Source organism: Apodemus sylvaticus, chromosome 13 (assembly GCF_947179515.1).
Source record: "Apodemus sylvaticus chromosome 13, mApoSyl1.1, whole genome shotgun sequence".
Classification (NCBI taxonomy): Eukaryota; Metazoa; Chordata; class Mammalia; order Rodentia; family Muridae; genus Apodemus; species Apodemus sylvaticus.
This window is the reverse complement of record NC_067484.1, coordinates 70,307,352-70,324,972: the sequence shown is the minus strand read 5'-3', so window position 1 is coordinate 70,324,972 and position 17,621 is coordinate 70,307,352. Positions and strand designations below refer to the sequence as shown.

Sequence of the window (17,621 nt, the reverse complement as noted above, 5' to 3'; positions counted from 1 at the left end):
GCACACACTGAGGGTTCATCACTTACAGGCACACACTGAGGGCTCATCACCTACAGACAGACACTGAGGGTTCATCACCTACAGACACACACTGAGGGTTCATCACCTACAGGCAAACACTGAGGGCTCATCACCTACAGGCACACACTGAGGGTTCATCACCTACAGGCACACACTGAGGGTTCATCACCTACAGGCACACACTGAGGGTTCATTACCTATAGACACACACTGAGGGTTCATTACCTATAGACACACACTGAGGGTTCATCACCTACAGACACACACTGAAGGTTCATCACCTACAGACACACACTGAGGGCTCATCACCTACAGGCACACACTGAGGGCTCATCACCTACAGGCACACACTGAGGGTTCATCACCTACAGACACACACTGAGGGTTCATCACCTACAGGCACACACTGAGGGTTCATCACCTACAGGCACACACTGAGGGTTCATCACCTACAGACACACACTGAGGGCTCATCACCTACAGGCAAACACTGAGGGCTCATCACCTACAGGCACACACTGAGGGTTCATCACCTACAGGCACACACTGAGGGTTCATCACCTACAGGCACACACTGAGGGTTCATCACCTACAGGCACACACTGAGGGTTCATCACCTACAGGCACACACTGAGGGTTCATCACCTACAGGCACACACTGAGGGTTCATCACCTACAGACACACACTGAGGGTTCATCACCCACACTGAGGGTTCATCACCTACAGACACACACTGAGGGTTCATCACCTACAGGCACACACTGAGGGCTCATCACCTACAGGCACACACTGAGGGTTCATCACCTACAGGCACACACTGAGGGCTCATCACCTACAGGCACACACTGAGGGCTCATCACCTACAGGCACACACTGAGGGTTCATCACCTACAGGCACACAATGAGGGTTCATCATCACCTACAGGCACACACTGAGGGCTCATCACCTACAGGCACACACTGAGGGCTCACTCTTCTCTGCTGTTCCCACCCCCATCTCCACGCTCTTTCTGTCTCAGTGAAGAGCAGTAAGGCTTCCGTGCTCCTAGCTGTCTGGCTTCAGGACGCCATGCTTTCATACAGTTCTCTCAGGATAGGGACTCAACAGGCTCATTGTAAACATGGTTTAACTCTTATAACAAGCTGTCCAACTCGAGGTTTTTATTAAAATAACATTTTAAGATAAGATCTATTTCTTATTATATGAGTTACTAAATGATTGAGATAATTTCAGATGCTTTGTTCACACTCGTTTTATAATTAATTCATTGTGAATTTTTCTTTGTTGCTGGATTATCTTATTTTTTTTCTTTTTAGAATTTGAGCTTTTGCTGGGTGATGTTAGCACACGCCTCCAATCTCAGTTACAGGTGACTGTGGGCCCCCCAATGTGAATGCTAGGAAGCCAAGTTGGGACCTTTGGAAGACCGGTAGATACCTTCTTAGCTGCTGAACCATCTCACCGATACTCCCAAACCTCTCTTAAATAATTGCTATAATGTAAGTTGGTAGATGCCTTTAATCCCAGTACTTCCAGGGCAGAGGCAGGAATTCCTCTAAATTCCTCTAAATTCAAGGGCAGCCTGATCTACAAAATAAGTTCCAGGAGAGTAGTCAAGGCTACACAGAGAAATCCTCCCTCAAAAAAAAAAAAAAAAAAAAAAGGAAAAGAAAAGAAAGTTATTGTGCACTATGTAAGATTATCCCTGTGTTATTCAAATGCTGATTTTTGTGCACCCCTATGTGGTTGCGGAACACCGCTCCCCAATTACTTCCTGATTGGTCAATAAGGAAGCTGATCAGCCAGTGACTGAGCAGAGTAAAAAACAGGGTTGGACTTCCTCCTAGCCAGGGGAGGAGAAAAGGAAGAGGAAGTGGGGGTTCACCTTGGGGAGAGGGCCCAGAGACACCATTACAAACACCTGGAACCCAGAGAGACACATCAGTACTAAGATGCAAGTCTCACTGGGATTGTGCCTGGGAGGTAGCAAGGTTAGCTTAGAGGATTAAAATCGAGTAATGTTGCTCAGTTGTGCCCTTAAAGCTTGAAATAAATATAATAGCCCAGTCTCAATTATTTGGAAGCTAGCTGGATTAAGAAAAGCCACAACAAACATTTATAAACAGTCAATAACAATTACTATAAAAACCAGGCATTGTGGCTCACATCTATAATTCCAGCACTCGAGAGGCAGAGGCAGAGGCAGAGGCAGAGCAGGTGGATCTCTGTAAATTCTGAGGCCAGCCTACACAGAAGTCATCTCAAGAAACCAATAAGTAACCCGGGCGGTGGTGGTGCACGCCTGTAATCCCAGCACTAGGGAGGCAGAGGCAGGCAACTTTCTGAGTTTGAGGCCAGCCTGGTCTAGAGTGAGTTCCAGGACAGCCAGGATTACACAGAGAAACCCTGTCTCGAAAAACCAAAATAAATAAATAAACAAATAAATAAATAATAAAGAAACCAATAAGTAATTAAGTAAATAAATAAAGAGTTCCATTTTGTTCTCACTGTTTTTTGTTTTGTTTGGTTTTTTGGAGACAGGGTTTCTCTGTGTAGCCCTGGCTGTCCTGGAACTCACTCTGTAGACCAGCCTGGCCTGGAACTCTGAAATCCGCCTGCCTCTGCCTCCCAAGTACTGGGATTAAAGGCGTGTACCACCACTGCCTGGCTATAAAATGTTTAAAAAACAAAATAAAGCAAACAAAACCCCACTTGCTGCTCCTGGTTGTTTACATTGCCCTCACAGTGGCTCACAGCTGACTCCCTTTCCTGGCCTCGGGGCCCTACATGGTGTACATGCATACATACCTGCAGGTAAAATACCCATATACATAAAAAAAAATAAAAGCAATAAATCTTAAAAAAAAAAAATCTTAGCCATGTGGTGGTGGTGCAAGTCTTTAATTCCAGAGGCTTTAATTGGGAGGCAGAGGCAGGCAGAACCCCGTATTGAAACAAAACAAATGACTAGAATTCATGCCATCAGTATTATGTGCTGTTCTAAACACAATCTATTCCACAGTGACAACTGTGTCCAAAATGGCGCCGAGCATGTTCAGTATCTGAGGACAGTGGGCAATGGCTGAGGAAAGAGAGCCACAAAGCCGCGTTTTGTATGTAAAATCGTTTAATATTCATGTTCACTTGTTAAAACACACTCCAGATGCCGTGGGTCAGGTGACCAGAGTTTTCAGCATTTTTCACTGCCAACTAATTTCTCAGATGTCATTCCTGACTCTAGTCACTGAGTACTCCCTTCTCCACCTCTAAAAACCAAGTATGATGCGAATGTACTTAGGATATAAGTTACTTGATACTGCATGAGGTATCAACAGTGCAGGCCCAAATGTTAAGATGTATAGTAACTTGGCCCTTTCCCAAAATAAATGTATTAGGACACCAGTCTAACAGCTCCTGTGAGGAGTAGTGCATGCAGAGACAGTGGGTTGGTTGTGAGAGCCAGCTGCAACGGGAACCTGCTGGGATTCCCAAGGTGCCCCTGGCAGCGCCGGTTCTGAGTGAAGATGGAAAGGGAAATGGCGTGCAGCTCAGCAGCCTGCTGGATCCGGGCTCCAGCAGGGCTTGGTATTTCTCGTCCTTTCTAACAGTTCCCATAAGCATGCATAGCAATGCTATTTCCTTACCGTAGGTCACTTATCCCAAGCTGTGAGGCCTGGAGCTGATCAATGAAACGGAGATAGTGAGGAACAAGCTCCTTCAGGCTCTACAGTTCCTACAGAGGAGGATTTTCTGTCTCCCTCTCACTTAAGAAAACACTTCGCGTAAATGGCAGTTTCTACTCCTGTGAGCCTCACTCCCATCAGTCTCCATTCTGTGGCCTCAAGCTGTGAGCCACACTGACAGCAAGAACAGCTGCAGCAAAGAGCTTCCTGTGCCAGGAAATCTCCCAAAAGATGTAGGCAAGAGAACAAAGCTTATTTTACCAATGCACAGCCAATGTTATATAAATTTTAAGCAAGGAATTAAAGAGTTTAACACTATTCTGTATAGTGCCAATTATCTTTCCGCTGAAGCAAGGAAACAATATGAGTATGGTAGTCTACAGGAATAAATAAAACAGTGCCACCATGCTGTAAGGACAGACAATAGGTGTGACAGGTGACCGAGCTGTTAGTGTTGCCTCTGGTTATTACTTTACAGATAACTCAGCAGTGCCAGGAAATCCACAGAACTAGGAAAGGTCTTCTAGTGGGAGGGGCTCTGCCCTGGCAGGCCAGTTTCAGGACAGTTCATTTTCTAGCAGAGCCTGAGGTTGGGAGGGGAAAGTGTTCATGTCTAGGAACTTTCCTTAAGTTTGTTTGGTTCATGGGTACATTCTACAGTGTATGTTTTGAAACAGGGTTTCACTATGAACTTTCTATGTAAAGCAGGTTGGCCTTGAACTCACAGTATTCTATCTACCTCTGCATTCTGAGTGCTGGGCTTAAAGCTATATGCCACCATGTCTGACACATTTTACAGAATAAACTCCCTGTTGCTCATAAGTTAAAGAGATTCTCAAAAAATTAGGAAGTCTGGGGATGTAGCTTGTTAGTTAGCATGCACAGAGCCTCAGGTTCATTCTCCAGCACCACATAAACCAGGACTGATTCTAGCATTCAGGAGGCAGAGGCAGGAGGATCAGAAGTTCAAAGTCTTGGGAAGTGGTGGCACACACCTTGAATCCATATAACTAGCACTCAAGAGGCAGAGGCAGGAAGATCTGTGAGTTCAAGACCAGCCTGATTTACAAAGTGAGTTCCAGGACAGCCAGGGCTATACAGAAAAGGCCTGTTTCAACAAACAGACAGACAGACAGGGCAGGGCATAGTGGTGCATGACTTTAACCACAGCACTTAGGAAGCAGAGGCAGGCAGATCTCTGGGTTCAACATCAGACTGATCTACAGAGTGAGTTCCAGGATAGCCAGTGCTACATTAAAAAAACAAACAAAAAACTTTCTAGAACTGCTCCCTCCCCTAAAACAGAAGAGGAAGAGGAGGAGGAAAAGAAGGAGGAGAAGGAAGAGGAGGAAGAAGAGGAGGAGGAAGAGGAGGAGGAGGAGGAGGAGGAGGAGGAGGAGGAGTAGTAGTAGTAGTAGTAGTAGTAGTTGTTCAAGGTTTCTGACTGTAGTAGTAGTAGTAGTAGTAGTAGTAGTAGTTGTTCAAGGTTTCTGACTGTGTATAAACTTTGAGGCCAGCCTGGGCTACATGAAACCCTTTCTAAAAAGAAAAAGAAAAGAAAAAAGACATGGACTATAAACCAGTTACCTGCTTCTCCTTTTAAATTCAGTCTCACGATAATCTGGGCAGATCAGGAACTCAAATCTGACCCCGCCCTCCACAGGAAGACCCAACCACACAGCCTAAGCAACCAATGACTTAGCTCTAGAAAGAGTTGCTTTTTCTGCCTCTAAAGGATTTGAATCAAGTGTCCTGCTTTTTAAAAAATGTATGTAGGTGTTCTGCCTGCATGTGTGTCTGTGCACCAGGTGCATACAGTGCCTGTGGAGGCCAGAAGAGAGTCAGGTCCTCTGGAACTGGAGTTACAGAATGATGGGAGCTTCCAGGTGGGTGCAGGGAATTGAACCCGGGTCCTCTGGAAGAGCAGTCAGTGCTCTTCTAACGACCAGAGCCTTGTCCAGCCCTAGTCCAGCAGAAAGCAGTCCTGAAGGGACTCAGGATGGCCATGGAAAGGATTCGAGTTGGGGGCAGAGGATGTAGGATGAGGAAAATCTGCTTTGACAACCTGGCTAGAATCACCCAAGAAAAAGAATGATCTCTCACATACTATATTTCCTCACCTAGTCATGTGACCAGGCCAACTGGTCATCCTCTCTGGTTAATGTTCTGATTCATAAAAGGGCTAATGCACCGGCTTCACAAGTTGTTAGGAGGAATAAATGAAAAAAACAAAATGAAACAAAACAGCACGTGAATGAAAGGCCTCCCTTTGTAGTGGGCACTCCATAAATAGTGAAGGGACGAAAGGTCGCATCACTATCTCATCCTGAAATGTTCAGGGCACGCCATCAAACAAAATGGCTGCTGCCACACGCACGCGTGAGCCCCTCATGCTGCCTGTGCCTCCTCTTGGGTTTGACTGCTGCCCTTCTGTGCATTCTTGTGCTCATCACACAACCTAGAACACTAAATGATCTGAAGGGAGTGACACAGAGTACTCTACAGTTCCGACATGGACCAGGGAATCTACAGTGAAGAGCTGACAGTCTCATATCTCACCTTCTCCTTCCTGCTGCTGAACTGTTTCACAGTTCAACAGGTTTGTTTGTTTGTTTGTTTTGAGGCAAGGTTTCATTATGTAACTTTGGCTGGTCTGGAATTAATATGTGATCCAGGCTGGCCTTGAACTCAGAGAGAATGGTCTGCCTCTGCTTCCTGAGTGCTAAGATTAAAGATGGACACCACTATACCTAGCCTGCTCAACCAGGTTTTACTTCTTAGGTCTTCTGAAAGAGAAGACTAAGACAATACCAGAACCTCACTGGCTAAGGTGGCTTCCAACTGAATCCCAGCTCTTGGGGCCCAGGCAGCAGATTCAAGGCCAGCTTGGACTAGGTAGTGAGTTCCAGGTTAGTCTAGGCTTCAGAGAGAGTCCTTCTCTCAAGAAAGAAAGAAAAGAAACCTCAAATTAGGCAGCTTTGTTTATGTTCCTGACTCAACAGAGATTTGGATAACACTGAACTATCGGCTAAATAGTTCAATTTTTCTAGACCACCATTAGGGAGTGGAAAACTGAAAATCGGGGATGTAGGGATTCTACAGCAGGAGAGGTGTGATTCCTGGCAGACACCACCAATACTCTGAAGTGCACTGCCTAAGCCTAGACATGCCTAGGCAGTGGGCTTTTGCTGCAGACAAGATGAAGAAAGAAACTCGGGTCTTCTTTGGGATGCCCTGACCTACATTCACAGAGGAGCTGGGTCCAAACTTTACCATTGCCGTGATTAAGACAAACTTCCTGCCCTGGGAGCCAGGCTTGGGGAAGGACGGAGGCAAACAAGTATCCATTTTTCTCCAGCTCTCTGCCCAACAAAGCTAGCAGATAGCAGAGTGCTCATATTTCCTAATGTGTATTATAAAATGGGATTTGCAATGTAATAGTACCGGGTAAGAACCCCCACCCAGGGCAGGGGCGTCGGCCTCTCAGCCGGCCCTGCGGAGGCCGATGAGCTTGGAGAGCTTTGCACAGTTTTCCAGCTTCAGTGACTCTGCTTTCTGCCGCAGTCGATCATCTCTGTATAACCCCGCCAAATTGGTCAGCTCCGACTCTGAAAGACACAACAGCAATGGCTCATTTCAGCCTTTCTAGATTCAAACGACCTTATTTTGCTACCACTTCATACTACTCTACCGGGCAAGTGTTACTCCTCTACCCTAGAGGTACCTGGTAGACTGGGCGCTGCACCAGGTTCTGAGGGTTAAGGCTGTCTGTGACCTGAGAGCCCCGCAGTCTCTGTGTTATATTACAGAAGTACTAGGCTTAGTTCGTATCAACCAAACATCTGGCACAAGCTTAGGAAGCTCGCACATGCAGAACGAGGGGCCTGCCACAGCCTGGTCACCAGTGATCAGATGGCAGTGGAGGGGCTGGAGCGCAGTCGCCTATTCCTGTCCTCGGAACAAAGACAGCTGCTGCATTCCTCCCTCAGCGCACACTCCCAAGGCACACATGGCGGCTCTGGTACGTGAACATCCACAGAAGGCCAGGCTGGCCGCTGTCCTCGTCCCCTTACCACACATGGAGGTTACCAACACAAATTGCCCTTCCAAAAGTCAAGTCACCTGGCCCACTGGCCTCTTGTTTCCTTGACTAAATTTCATTTTCTCCTCGTGATAGAGAAAGCCATCCTATTTTTAACTGGGATATAATCTCTGCTGGGTTTCCCAACTCCATGGTGGTGGCTCTAAGTTTCAATTCTCCTGGAAGCCCTCCCCCCCCTCAGCGGGGAGCTCCAGAAAAGCACCTTCAGAGATAGTCGCGTGTGCTGCACAGTAATAGGATGGCTTGCTTGCAAGGGCTTCGTGGCTTCCCAAAGACTCCAACAACAGGCAGCCTTTAAAGGACTGTGCTTCTGAAAACGCTATTTTAATCATTTTGAAATTTGCCCTCCATTCTTAATCACCTTGCTGACAGGCTTTGTTTTTCGTTGTGGAACAAGATGCACCTGTCTGACTAATCAGCAAAGTACCAGGACACAGGAATTCACACTCAGCCAGGAGGAACAATGGCCATGGGCTACTGAATAATTTCTGTTGACACAAAACACTGCCTGGCATTTCTGCTCACAATGATTCTATTTACACCGAGGCAGGCTCAAAGTGCAGATGGTGTGCAGGATGGCAGCCTGAGGGTGGGGAACTGTGACACCCTCCCTGGACAAAGAGTGCAGGGCCCAGACTCTGGCCCGCCATAGTCTCTCAGGCTGAAGAACAATGTGCTCTCACTCCCTTGGTGTGGTGCCCACAGGGCCTCCTAGCCAGGGCCTGCCTTGGCACAATCACCTTGCAGGTGATAGGGCTTTGTGGAGGACTGTGCTGCACTCAAGTGTTAAGTTTTGGCTCCTGCACCCCACGGGGTGTTCAGCACTCCTTTCTAGGGCTTCTCTGGCAGGTAGGAAGGTTATGCAGGAAGCCTCTGTGAAATCTATCTGCACTTTGCTCTTTAGAGTTCCAGCTACACCACTGTACCAGAACAGACTGGCTCCTATTCACTAGAACAATCGCCTTCTGCTGGGTTTTGTTTTTTGTTTTTCAAGACAGGGTTTCTCTGTGTAGCCCTGGCTGTCCTGGAATGTAGACTGTAGACTAGGCTCCCCTTTAGAGTCACCCTACATGAGTGCTGGGAAGTGAACCTGAGTCCTCTGAAGAACAGTGAGTCCTCTTAACCACTGAGCCATCTCTCCAGGCCCAATACCCAATAACTTATAAGTAAAATGAAAGAAAAAAGTCTTTGGGAGGAGCAGGACCAAAAAAATACCTTTGCCCTTAACGAATTGTCCCCTTCAATTTTAACTACCCAGGCCCTGGTCCCACGGGGCATTGCACCTCAGTGTACTGTGTGCTGTTCCACTGTTCAAACTTGGGCTGCACCAGGAATCAGGTATTCACCGTATGCCAGGCAGGCACTGTGCTAAGCTACACCCATATCATAAACCTCTCTGAGGGAATGAACACTCCCCCGCCCCCACTTCACAGCCTAGGATTCCGCTCACTCCATCATCCTGCTCAAGGTCATGGAAAGAAGTGCTCGCTCAAGGCAAAGACTTGGCCCAGCCTGGGCTCTGCTGGAGCAGGCAGGGAGGCAGTTCTTGCCGTGACTTTACCCTGCCACAGCCGCTTTCCCTGGCAGTGCACATAATATGCAGATATAAACTTGGAAGAGTAAACAGGACAATTCTCGTTCAAGGTAAAAGATCACTCAGAGAAGATCACCCATATTAGGCTTTCTAAGAAAAAACAAATAAAAGGAATAATAAAGATTTTAAAAGACAATGGCTAGCCTTGATAAAATTCCCATTTGGTATTTTGCCATGAGTGAACTTTGTTCTCAAGCAAGTTTATTTTTACAACCTCAAAGCGCTAAATTTAACCTTCCTGGCCGCACTTGCTGCTGGATTCAGAGGGCAGATGCTGCCTGCTCTCAAATGGCACTCGGGTGGTGCGGGCCCCACAGAACCATTGTGTTTAAATGCTAGGAATAGATTTTTACAGGGGTATGTGCTGACAACCTCCATTCAGCACTGGTGAGTTGCACACTTCAGGCTCATTCAATGGATTTGCTTGCTGTGTGTGTGTGTGTGTGTGTGTGTGTGTGTGTGCGCGCGCGCGTGCACCCTCCTGCGTATACCATAACATGTATGTAGTGGTCAGAGAACAACTTTTAGGAGTAAGTTCTATTTCTGGATCCTGGATGGAACTCAGGTGAGGCTTTGTGTAAACTGCCTTTACCCACTGACCCATCTCACCAGCCTGATTTTCCCAGGACAGAGCCTTACTATGTAGCTCAATTGGACCTTAAACTCAAAATCTTCCTATCTGTGCCTCCCACTACTGGAATTACAGGCCTAAACCACCACACCCAGCTCTTTCTTAATTTTAAAAAGAGAATTCCTCCTCCTGGCTCTTTCTCTTCTTACCTTCTTCTCTTCCTCCTCCTTTGTTTTTTTAAGACAGAGTTTTCTCTGTGTAGCCCTGGCTATCCTAGAACTCTGTAGACCAGGCTGGCCTCGAACTCAAAAATCCACCTGCCTCTGCCACTGCCTCCCAGGTGCTGGGATTAAAGGTGTGCACCACCACTACCCAGCTCTAAGCTTTTGACTTGACTCAAAGCTGGGCTGGTTCAATCAGATTTTTCTGAATTTCGGAACTGTGAAGGAAAGCAGATACCACTGAGAGCTTCAAGAGGACGCGTGGGATGCAAAATGGGGTCAGTCAGAGACTAGTGAGGCTGGCACCTCATGGCAGTGACGAGAGCAACAACCAAAATGCACCGTGTCCCACACGGTGTCTCTGAGTGCCAACCACACTTTGTGGCATGTGCGCACATTCTTGTAAAAATAAATAAATGTAAGGTTTTGGGGTTTTTTTCTTTTTAAAAAAAAAAAAAGGGCAGATGGGAAAGTGCGTGCATACCTGCAATCTTAAGTCCTCGGGAGGACTAGAAATTCAGGACTATAGAGCAGGAGCCCAGAAGCAGAGGCAGAGGCAGGCCAGCCTGGTCTATGCAATGAGTTCTAAGTCAGCCAGGGCTCTGTAGTAAGCCCCCACCCCTCACATCCCCAACCTGAGGGGAATACAATAGGTAAATAGGTAATACAAAGATGCCTGAGTTTTTAAGTTTTCCAATCCCAGTCACATGTCAATAAACTCTCCTTTGCTGTAGTATCTGAGTGGGTGACTATCCTGTCTCTGTTGACAAACATGTGATCCCAACCAGCAGACCAGGGGTCAGGAGGCTGGGGTGGCCCCTGACAGTGGCTCCCGGCCACCAGAGGAGTTTGTCCAGCCAACTTACTTTGCTGTTTCTCCTTCCAACAACTTGTCTGGATGTAGTCAATATAATCTTTCTCTATCGTCTTCTCCAGGTCACGAAGAGAAGCCCCTCGGTAGGTCTTGTCAAAGTCTTTATCCACGAAGTAAGGCACCTGCAGGTTCTGCGTTTCTCTAGAAATGGTGTAGCCCAAGGTTCTGAAACGCAGAGTATCTTGAATCAGCTTGTAACACCTTCAATCTTACTTCTGGCTCTGGCCTCTACACACGACCGCCATCATCTCTATGTCCTTATGGGTAACAAATGTCCCTTCTTGCAGTTTTTTAAAAATTAGTATTAATTTTATGTCTTAGCATTTTGCCTACATGTACGTCTGTGAACCACTGAATGCAGAGTCCAGAAGAGGGAGTCAGATTCCCCTGAAACTGGAGTTACAGATGGTTATGCCCAACCATGTGAGTGCTGGGAATTAACCCCAGTCCTCCGCAAGGGCGGCCAGTGCTCTTGACCTTTGAGCTGTCTCTCCAGCTCCTCCTGGGGATTAAGCATATTTTAAGAAATCGCTAGGTCCCAGCAACTATGGGTCATCCTAGACCCACAAATCACCATCTGCACTTCCTCCTTCCCTCTTCATCTTCTCTCCCTCTTCCTCTCCCCCCCTCTTTCTGTCTTTCTCACTGGCTCATGGCAATCCTCTGTCCCCACCCCTCAGTCCAGGTCACAGGTATGAGCCCTCACTCCAGCCTTCACTGGGGCCCTCTCTAACTCCACCATGGTGAATCTCACATTATGGCGCTGATCCTTCTAAACCAATTCTGACTGTTGTGCAGTTGACAGAGGGTGTCACTGTGTGACAGAATAGTCCCTCTAAGGCAGAGGCAGCTGCTACCCAGCATCCACCCAGCTGGGCTGTTCCTTTCCATTTAGATTAGTTGTTTTCAAGTAAGTAAATTTAGTATTTCTCACCTCCACAGAAACTGCTAGGGGAACTCTGGATGGCTATTCCCTGAACCCTAAGGTCAGCTGCACCAAGGTGAGGAGGGTGAGCTGAAATGTCAGCATGATTCAGCAAAACCTTAAGTCTTTAGTCTTTCAGACTGTTGCTAGGGGAAAATTAGAAACATTCCACTTACGATTTATAGAATAGACTATATGGGGGATTAGCAGCCAGCAGCTGAGTAATGACAGAAATAGTCACAATCACCAGAACTGGAAGCAGCTGAACAAACGCGGAATATGGAGTCTGTAAAAGGACAGAGAAGTGCCTGAGAGGGCGAAGACATCCCGGAGGAAATGCAGATTATGCACACAGTGCAGGAATGCCCACAAAGCCAAAGTTGCCACAAAGGCTGGATTTCAGCTTAGAAGCAAACAACACATTTTTTTTCTCTGCTGACAGGCTAAAGGAAGCCCTTCCAATCTACACTGTCAGTAATCCTGCTGTCCCTTACACCTCTAGGTAATTACCAGGAAGGAACTGGGCTACTGCTAAGCAACTCTTACTTGGCCACAGCTGTCCCAAACCGATATCTAACTCTGTCAAAGATGGTCACATTCTTCCTTGACAATGCAGGGTCAAGGTTCATCCCCTCCTTTATTAGCTACAGTTTAGAGAGAGGGCACATTCTTTCAGACACTGTGAACCAGCCAGAGGCATAGTGTTTGTTGATTGATGGTTACATGAGTATGAGGCCACCAAGAGAGCTCAGCAAGTCACCGTGCGTGCCGCCGCTGGACAACTCAGTTCAACCCTCGCAGTACTTGCCTTTTGGGTTTCCTGAGATACCCATGCATAACCTACTTTTAGTTCTGAATTTTTTTGTTTGTTTGGTTTTATATTTGTTATATTCTGTCTTGAGACAGGGCTTCTCTGTGTAGCCTTGGCTATCCTGGACCTCACTGTTTAGACTAGGTTGGCTTCAAACTCACAGAGATCCACCTGCCTCTGCCTCCAAAGTGCTAGGATCAAAGGTGTGTGTCACCAGCCTGGCTAGTTCTGCATATCTTTAAAGAGACTCTTATTTTATGTAGTGAGGAAAAGTTCAATCAGGTCGGCCCCGCAAGCTGTGCATGGTGGGTCACATGGTCACTCCAGTACTTTGGACACAAAGGCAGGTGGATCTTTGTGAGTTCAAGGCCAGTGTGGTCTACACAGTGAGTTCCAGGACAACTAGAATTACATAGAGAGAACCTGTCTCAAAACCAAAAAGTATCAGGTGGGGAGCGGTAGGGAGGGGAGGGAGACTGGGATGCTAGGGAACACGGACAGGACCAGGTGGAGGACTCCTAACCCTTGTTCGTTCACCAGCACAGCTCAGTGCAAGTCCATCACTGATCACAGCACAGGAGCAGGCACAGACTGGCCCTGTAGGCGCCCTGTAGGCACCCTGTAGGCGCCCTGTAGGCGCCCTGTAGGCGCAGTCTCCTCACCCACAGAAGTAGCTCAGTATGGCCATGGGCACGACTGCCGCTCCCCACACACCTGAGATTTGTCTTCCTCTCTCTTATGTGTCTGTGTCCTGTCATGGCGGTGCCGCCTGCAGTAATAGTGACTGTCGTCTGTCACATTTGAGAACATGTGAATATTTCCTGGAAAACAGACATGATTAGAGAGAAAGGCAGGGCAGGGCAGAAAGTAGGAGAGAGAACATTCATGAGACAGCAATTCCTTTTCTGTCCTTTGCAAAGTCTTGTTCCAAATAAGGAGAATGTCCCTCTACTTATTTCATGTTACTGGGTGTGGTTTTTGCACACCTTTAATCCCAGCACTCAAGACAGATACAGGCAGACAGGCCTCTGTGAGTTTGAGGCCAGACTGAGTTTGGGTTTTTTTTTTTTTGGATTTGATTTTTTCGAGACAGGGTTTCTTTGTGTAGCCCTGGCTGTCCTGGAATTCACTCTGTAGACCAGAAATCTGCCTGCCTCTGCCTCCCAGAGTGCTGGGATTACAGGTGTGTACCACCAACGCCCAGCCAGACTGAGTTTGAGTTTCAGGAAAACCAAGCCTACATAGAGAGATTTTGTCTCAAAATACAACAACAAAGATTTATTTATGTGTTTGAGTAGGGTTTAAGACCCATTTATTTATTTTATATGAGTGCTCTATCTGTACTCGAAAGGAGGGGATCAGATCCCATTACAGATGGACCTCTGGAAGACAGCCAGTGCTCTTAACTGCTGAGCCTTCTCTCCAGTGTTTGAGTATTTGATGTGCATATACGTATGTCCACCACAGCCATGCCTGCAAAGGTCAATCCCTTGAGTGTAAAGTCTCAGATGCCTGAGTCGCTGTGTGAGCACTGGGAATCCAGCTTGTGCCCTTGGGAGCAATAGCTGGGCTCTCTTAGCCACCAAGCCCCAGCTCCCCTTTAAGTTCTGTTTTGTTTGAGACAGAGACTCAGGAAGTCCAGCTGGGCTCAAACCTACTATGTAATGAAGGATGACCTTGAACTCCTGATGCTCTTGCCTGACCCCATCATGTAATGGAATTATAGGTATAGTTGTATGCCCCATGATCCACTGTGACAGCAAATTCCAGACTATCTTGGGTACATAAAGGGCTCAAAACCAGCCAGAGCAGCTACTTAAACTGTCTTTTCTAGAATTTTTGAGCCCTGGGTTCAATGTATAGTGCTGCAGTAATATACATGTGATATAAATATAAAAGATATACATTTCAAAGCAATACTGAAATAACAGCCCCATTTTTCAGGCAGGTGACTATAATGAAAGATATGACCCAGCACCCACAGTCACTCAGAAATGTAACTCCAGTTCTAGTACCCTCCTGTGACCTTCTCTCCACCAGCCATGTACACAGACATACATGTAGGCAAAATTAAAAAAAAAAACCCAACCTGAAGGGAAGTGTCCTCCGAAGAATACATTAAACAGTTCTTCTGGAGAGATGTCAGCTTCAAAATCTCTGTAATAATGATAAGATCTGGCTCGAGGTACAGTGAAAGTCACCTGCTCATCTCCATATTCATCATAGCGGCGTCTCTTGTCAGGATTGCTCAGGACTGCAAAGGCGTTTCCTATCGCTGCAACCAACAACAAACAACATCAGCACATCCTTGGCTGTGGTCAAGGGTGACCACAGCAGCAGCAAGAAGCCCAGAGTTGGTGCTAGGCAGCCTCACGGGGTTACAAACATAGGTACTGTAGGCCTACAAAGTCCCCACAAGGATTTGCCCCAGAGATCATTCACAGTCTTGATAATCCAAGAATACTAGAATCCAACAACTGGGAACGCTATTAAAGTGAGCTTAACCCCTAAGCGTTACGGAGACATCTCAGCTGTACTCAAGTGGAGACACTGGCCCTAACTCATGCCAATAATTTTAGACATGTTGGAGAAATATCTGTGTTCCTATTATTCCTAAGTGGGACTTGTGAGGGAGCGATGGCTCAGAGGTTAAGAGCACTGACTGCTCTTAGACAAAACCAAGGTTCAGTTCTTAATATCATAATGGGTGGCTCACGAATGCCTGTAACTCTAGTTTCTTGATACCCTATCCTGGCCTCTCAGGACAGCTGCCCAACAGAGTGCACACAAAAACAAGCAAGCACACGCAGAGGCATAAACAGACATTTAAAATATTGTCTAGGGGATGGAGTTATAGCGCAAAGTTAAGGAGCACGCGTACCAAATGAACCTCAGGATCTAATAAACAAACAAACACACACACACACACACACACACACACACACACACACACACACACGCGCGCACGCGCACGCACACGCGCACGCACACGCACACGCACACGCACCCCCCTCCACGCACATCAGTGTTGTTATTTTACTTAAGAGCAGCAGTTTATTGAGACAGTTGAGGTAAAAAACAATCTCCTAAATAAAATAATCTGCAAAACTCCTTCTGCTTGGATAAAAACAAAGGGCTCTCATTGGTTTGTGAGACGACTTCCATGTGAAAATAGAGAACGAGGAGGCTGGAAAGGGCTCAGCCACTAAAGGCTGCTGGGCTCACAGTCAAAAGTCTGAGAACCTGGGCTCTCCCCCTGCTCCCCTAGCGATGCTTTAAGAACTAGATTCACAACTGAAAAACTGTCCTCATGACAAACAGGAACTTTTTTTTTTTTTGGATTTATATTTAGCTGGGCATGGTAGCACACACCTTACTTCCAGCAGTCAGGAGGCAGAGACAGGCAGGCCTCTGTGAATTAAAGGCCAGACTAGTCTATAAAATGAGTTCCAGGTCAGCTAGGGCTACACAGAGAGACATTTTCATAAGCAAACACAAAATGTATTTCCTTTTATGTGTATGGGCATTTTGCCTGAGTGTATATATATGTACCACATGTGTACAGTGCCCACACGGGCCTGAGGAGGATATCGAATCTCCTGGAGCTGGAGTTACAAACAACTGTGAGCCACTGTATGGTTGCTGGGAATTGAACCTTGGTCCTCTGTAAGAATAGTCAGTACTCTTAACCACTGAGCTCTCTCTCCAGCCTCAAGAATGACTTAAAAGTTTCTCAGGTGCCCACAAGATGGCTCAGTGGGTAGAGGCACTTGCCACCTGGCCTGAAGACCTGAGCTCAATCCTTAGAACACGCATGGAAGAAGGGAAAAACGGATCCCTGTAAGTTGTGCTCTGGCCTTTAGATGCCCCACCCCACACAAGTGAATGGACAAGATGCTCAAGTCTTTCCGTTTTCAAAATATCAGTGCCTAGAAGTACACAATTATAATCCTGGGCTCCAGGAGGCTGAGATGGGAGATTCTGGAGTTCAAGGCAGTCCTTGGCTAGATAATTAGACATTGTCTGAAAAATCACAACCTAGGACTGGAGATGGCTCAGCAATAAAGAGCACATTAGCTAACCCTGAGCTCAACCCCTAGACATAATGTAAGATTTACTTATTTTGTTGCTTCATGTGTATGATGAATGTTTTGCGTGCATGTATGTATATGTACCATGTGCTCATCTGATTCCCTCTGAGTCAGAAGAGGGCACTGGGTCCCCTTATGAATCACACTATAGAGCTGGAGAGAGGGCTCAGCAGGTAAGAGCACTGACTGCTCTTCCAGAGGTCCTGAGTTCAATTCCCAGCAACCACATGGTGGCTCACAACCATCTGTAATGGGATCCAATGACCTCTTGTGGTGTGTCTGCAGCAGTGTACTCACATACATAAAAATAAGTCTTTTTTTTTTTTTTTTTTTTTTTTTTTTTTTTTTTTTGAGACAGGGTTTTTCTGTCTGGCTGTCCTGGAACTCACTCTGTAGACCAGGCTGGCCTCGATATCAGAAATTTGCCTGCCTCTGCCTCCCAAGTGCTGGGACTATATTGCCCGGCAAAATAAATCTTGAAAAAAAAAAAAAAAAAACCACATTGTAGGTGTTAGGAATGGAACCTAGGTCTTCTGCATGAGCAACAAGTGCTCTTAATTGCTAACTCTTCAGTCCCGAAAATGTGTTATAAATAAAATGCCTTTTTCCTAAAAAAAAGTTATCAGAGCATGGTAGCACTGATCTTTAATCCCACTACCCAGAAGGCAGAGGCAGTGATCTCTAAATTCAAGGCTAGCCGGATCTACAGAGCAAGTTCCAGGACAG

At 46.6% G+C, this 17,621-nt stretch overlaps 1 protein-coding gene across 2 annotated transcripts in view; it reads right to left on the bottom strand.

Annotated features, from left to right (window-relative positions):
* Nucleotides 1-3,132: 3,132 nt before the first annotated feature.
* Dnajc18 (DnaJ heat shock protein family (Hsp40) member C18) overlaps nt 3,133-17,621 on the bottom strand; it is a 30,044-nt gene continuing 15,555 nt past the window's right edge. For both annotated transcript variants that reach the window (XM_052155408.1, XM_052155409.1), the window contains 5 exons: nt 14,894-15,079; nt 13,519-13,625; nt 12,170-12,279; nt 11,061-11,233; nt 3,133-7,314 (listed from right to left, as the gene is read on the bottom strand). In XM_052155408.1, the coding sequence (XP_052011368.1) occupies nt 7,190-7,314; nt 11,061-11,233; nt 12,170-12,279; nt 13,519-13,625; nt 14,894-15,079 (701 nt within the window). In that variant the 3' untranslated portion in view covers nt 3,133-7,189. The remainder of the gene's footprint in view (nt 7,315-11,060; nt 11,234-12,169; nt 12,280-13,518; nt 13,626-14,893; nt 15,080-17,621) is intronic.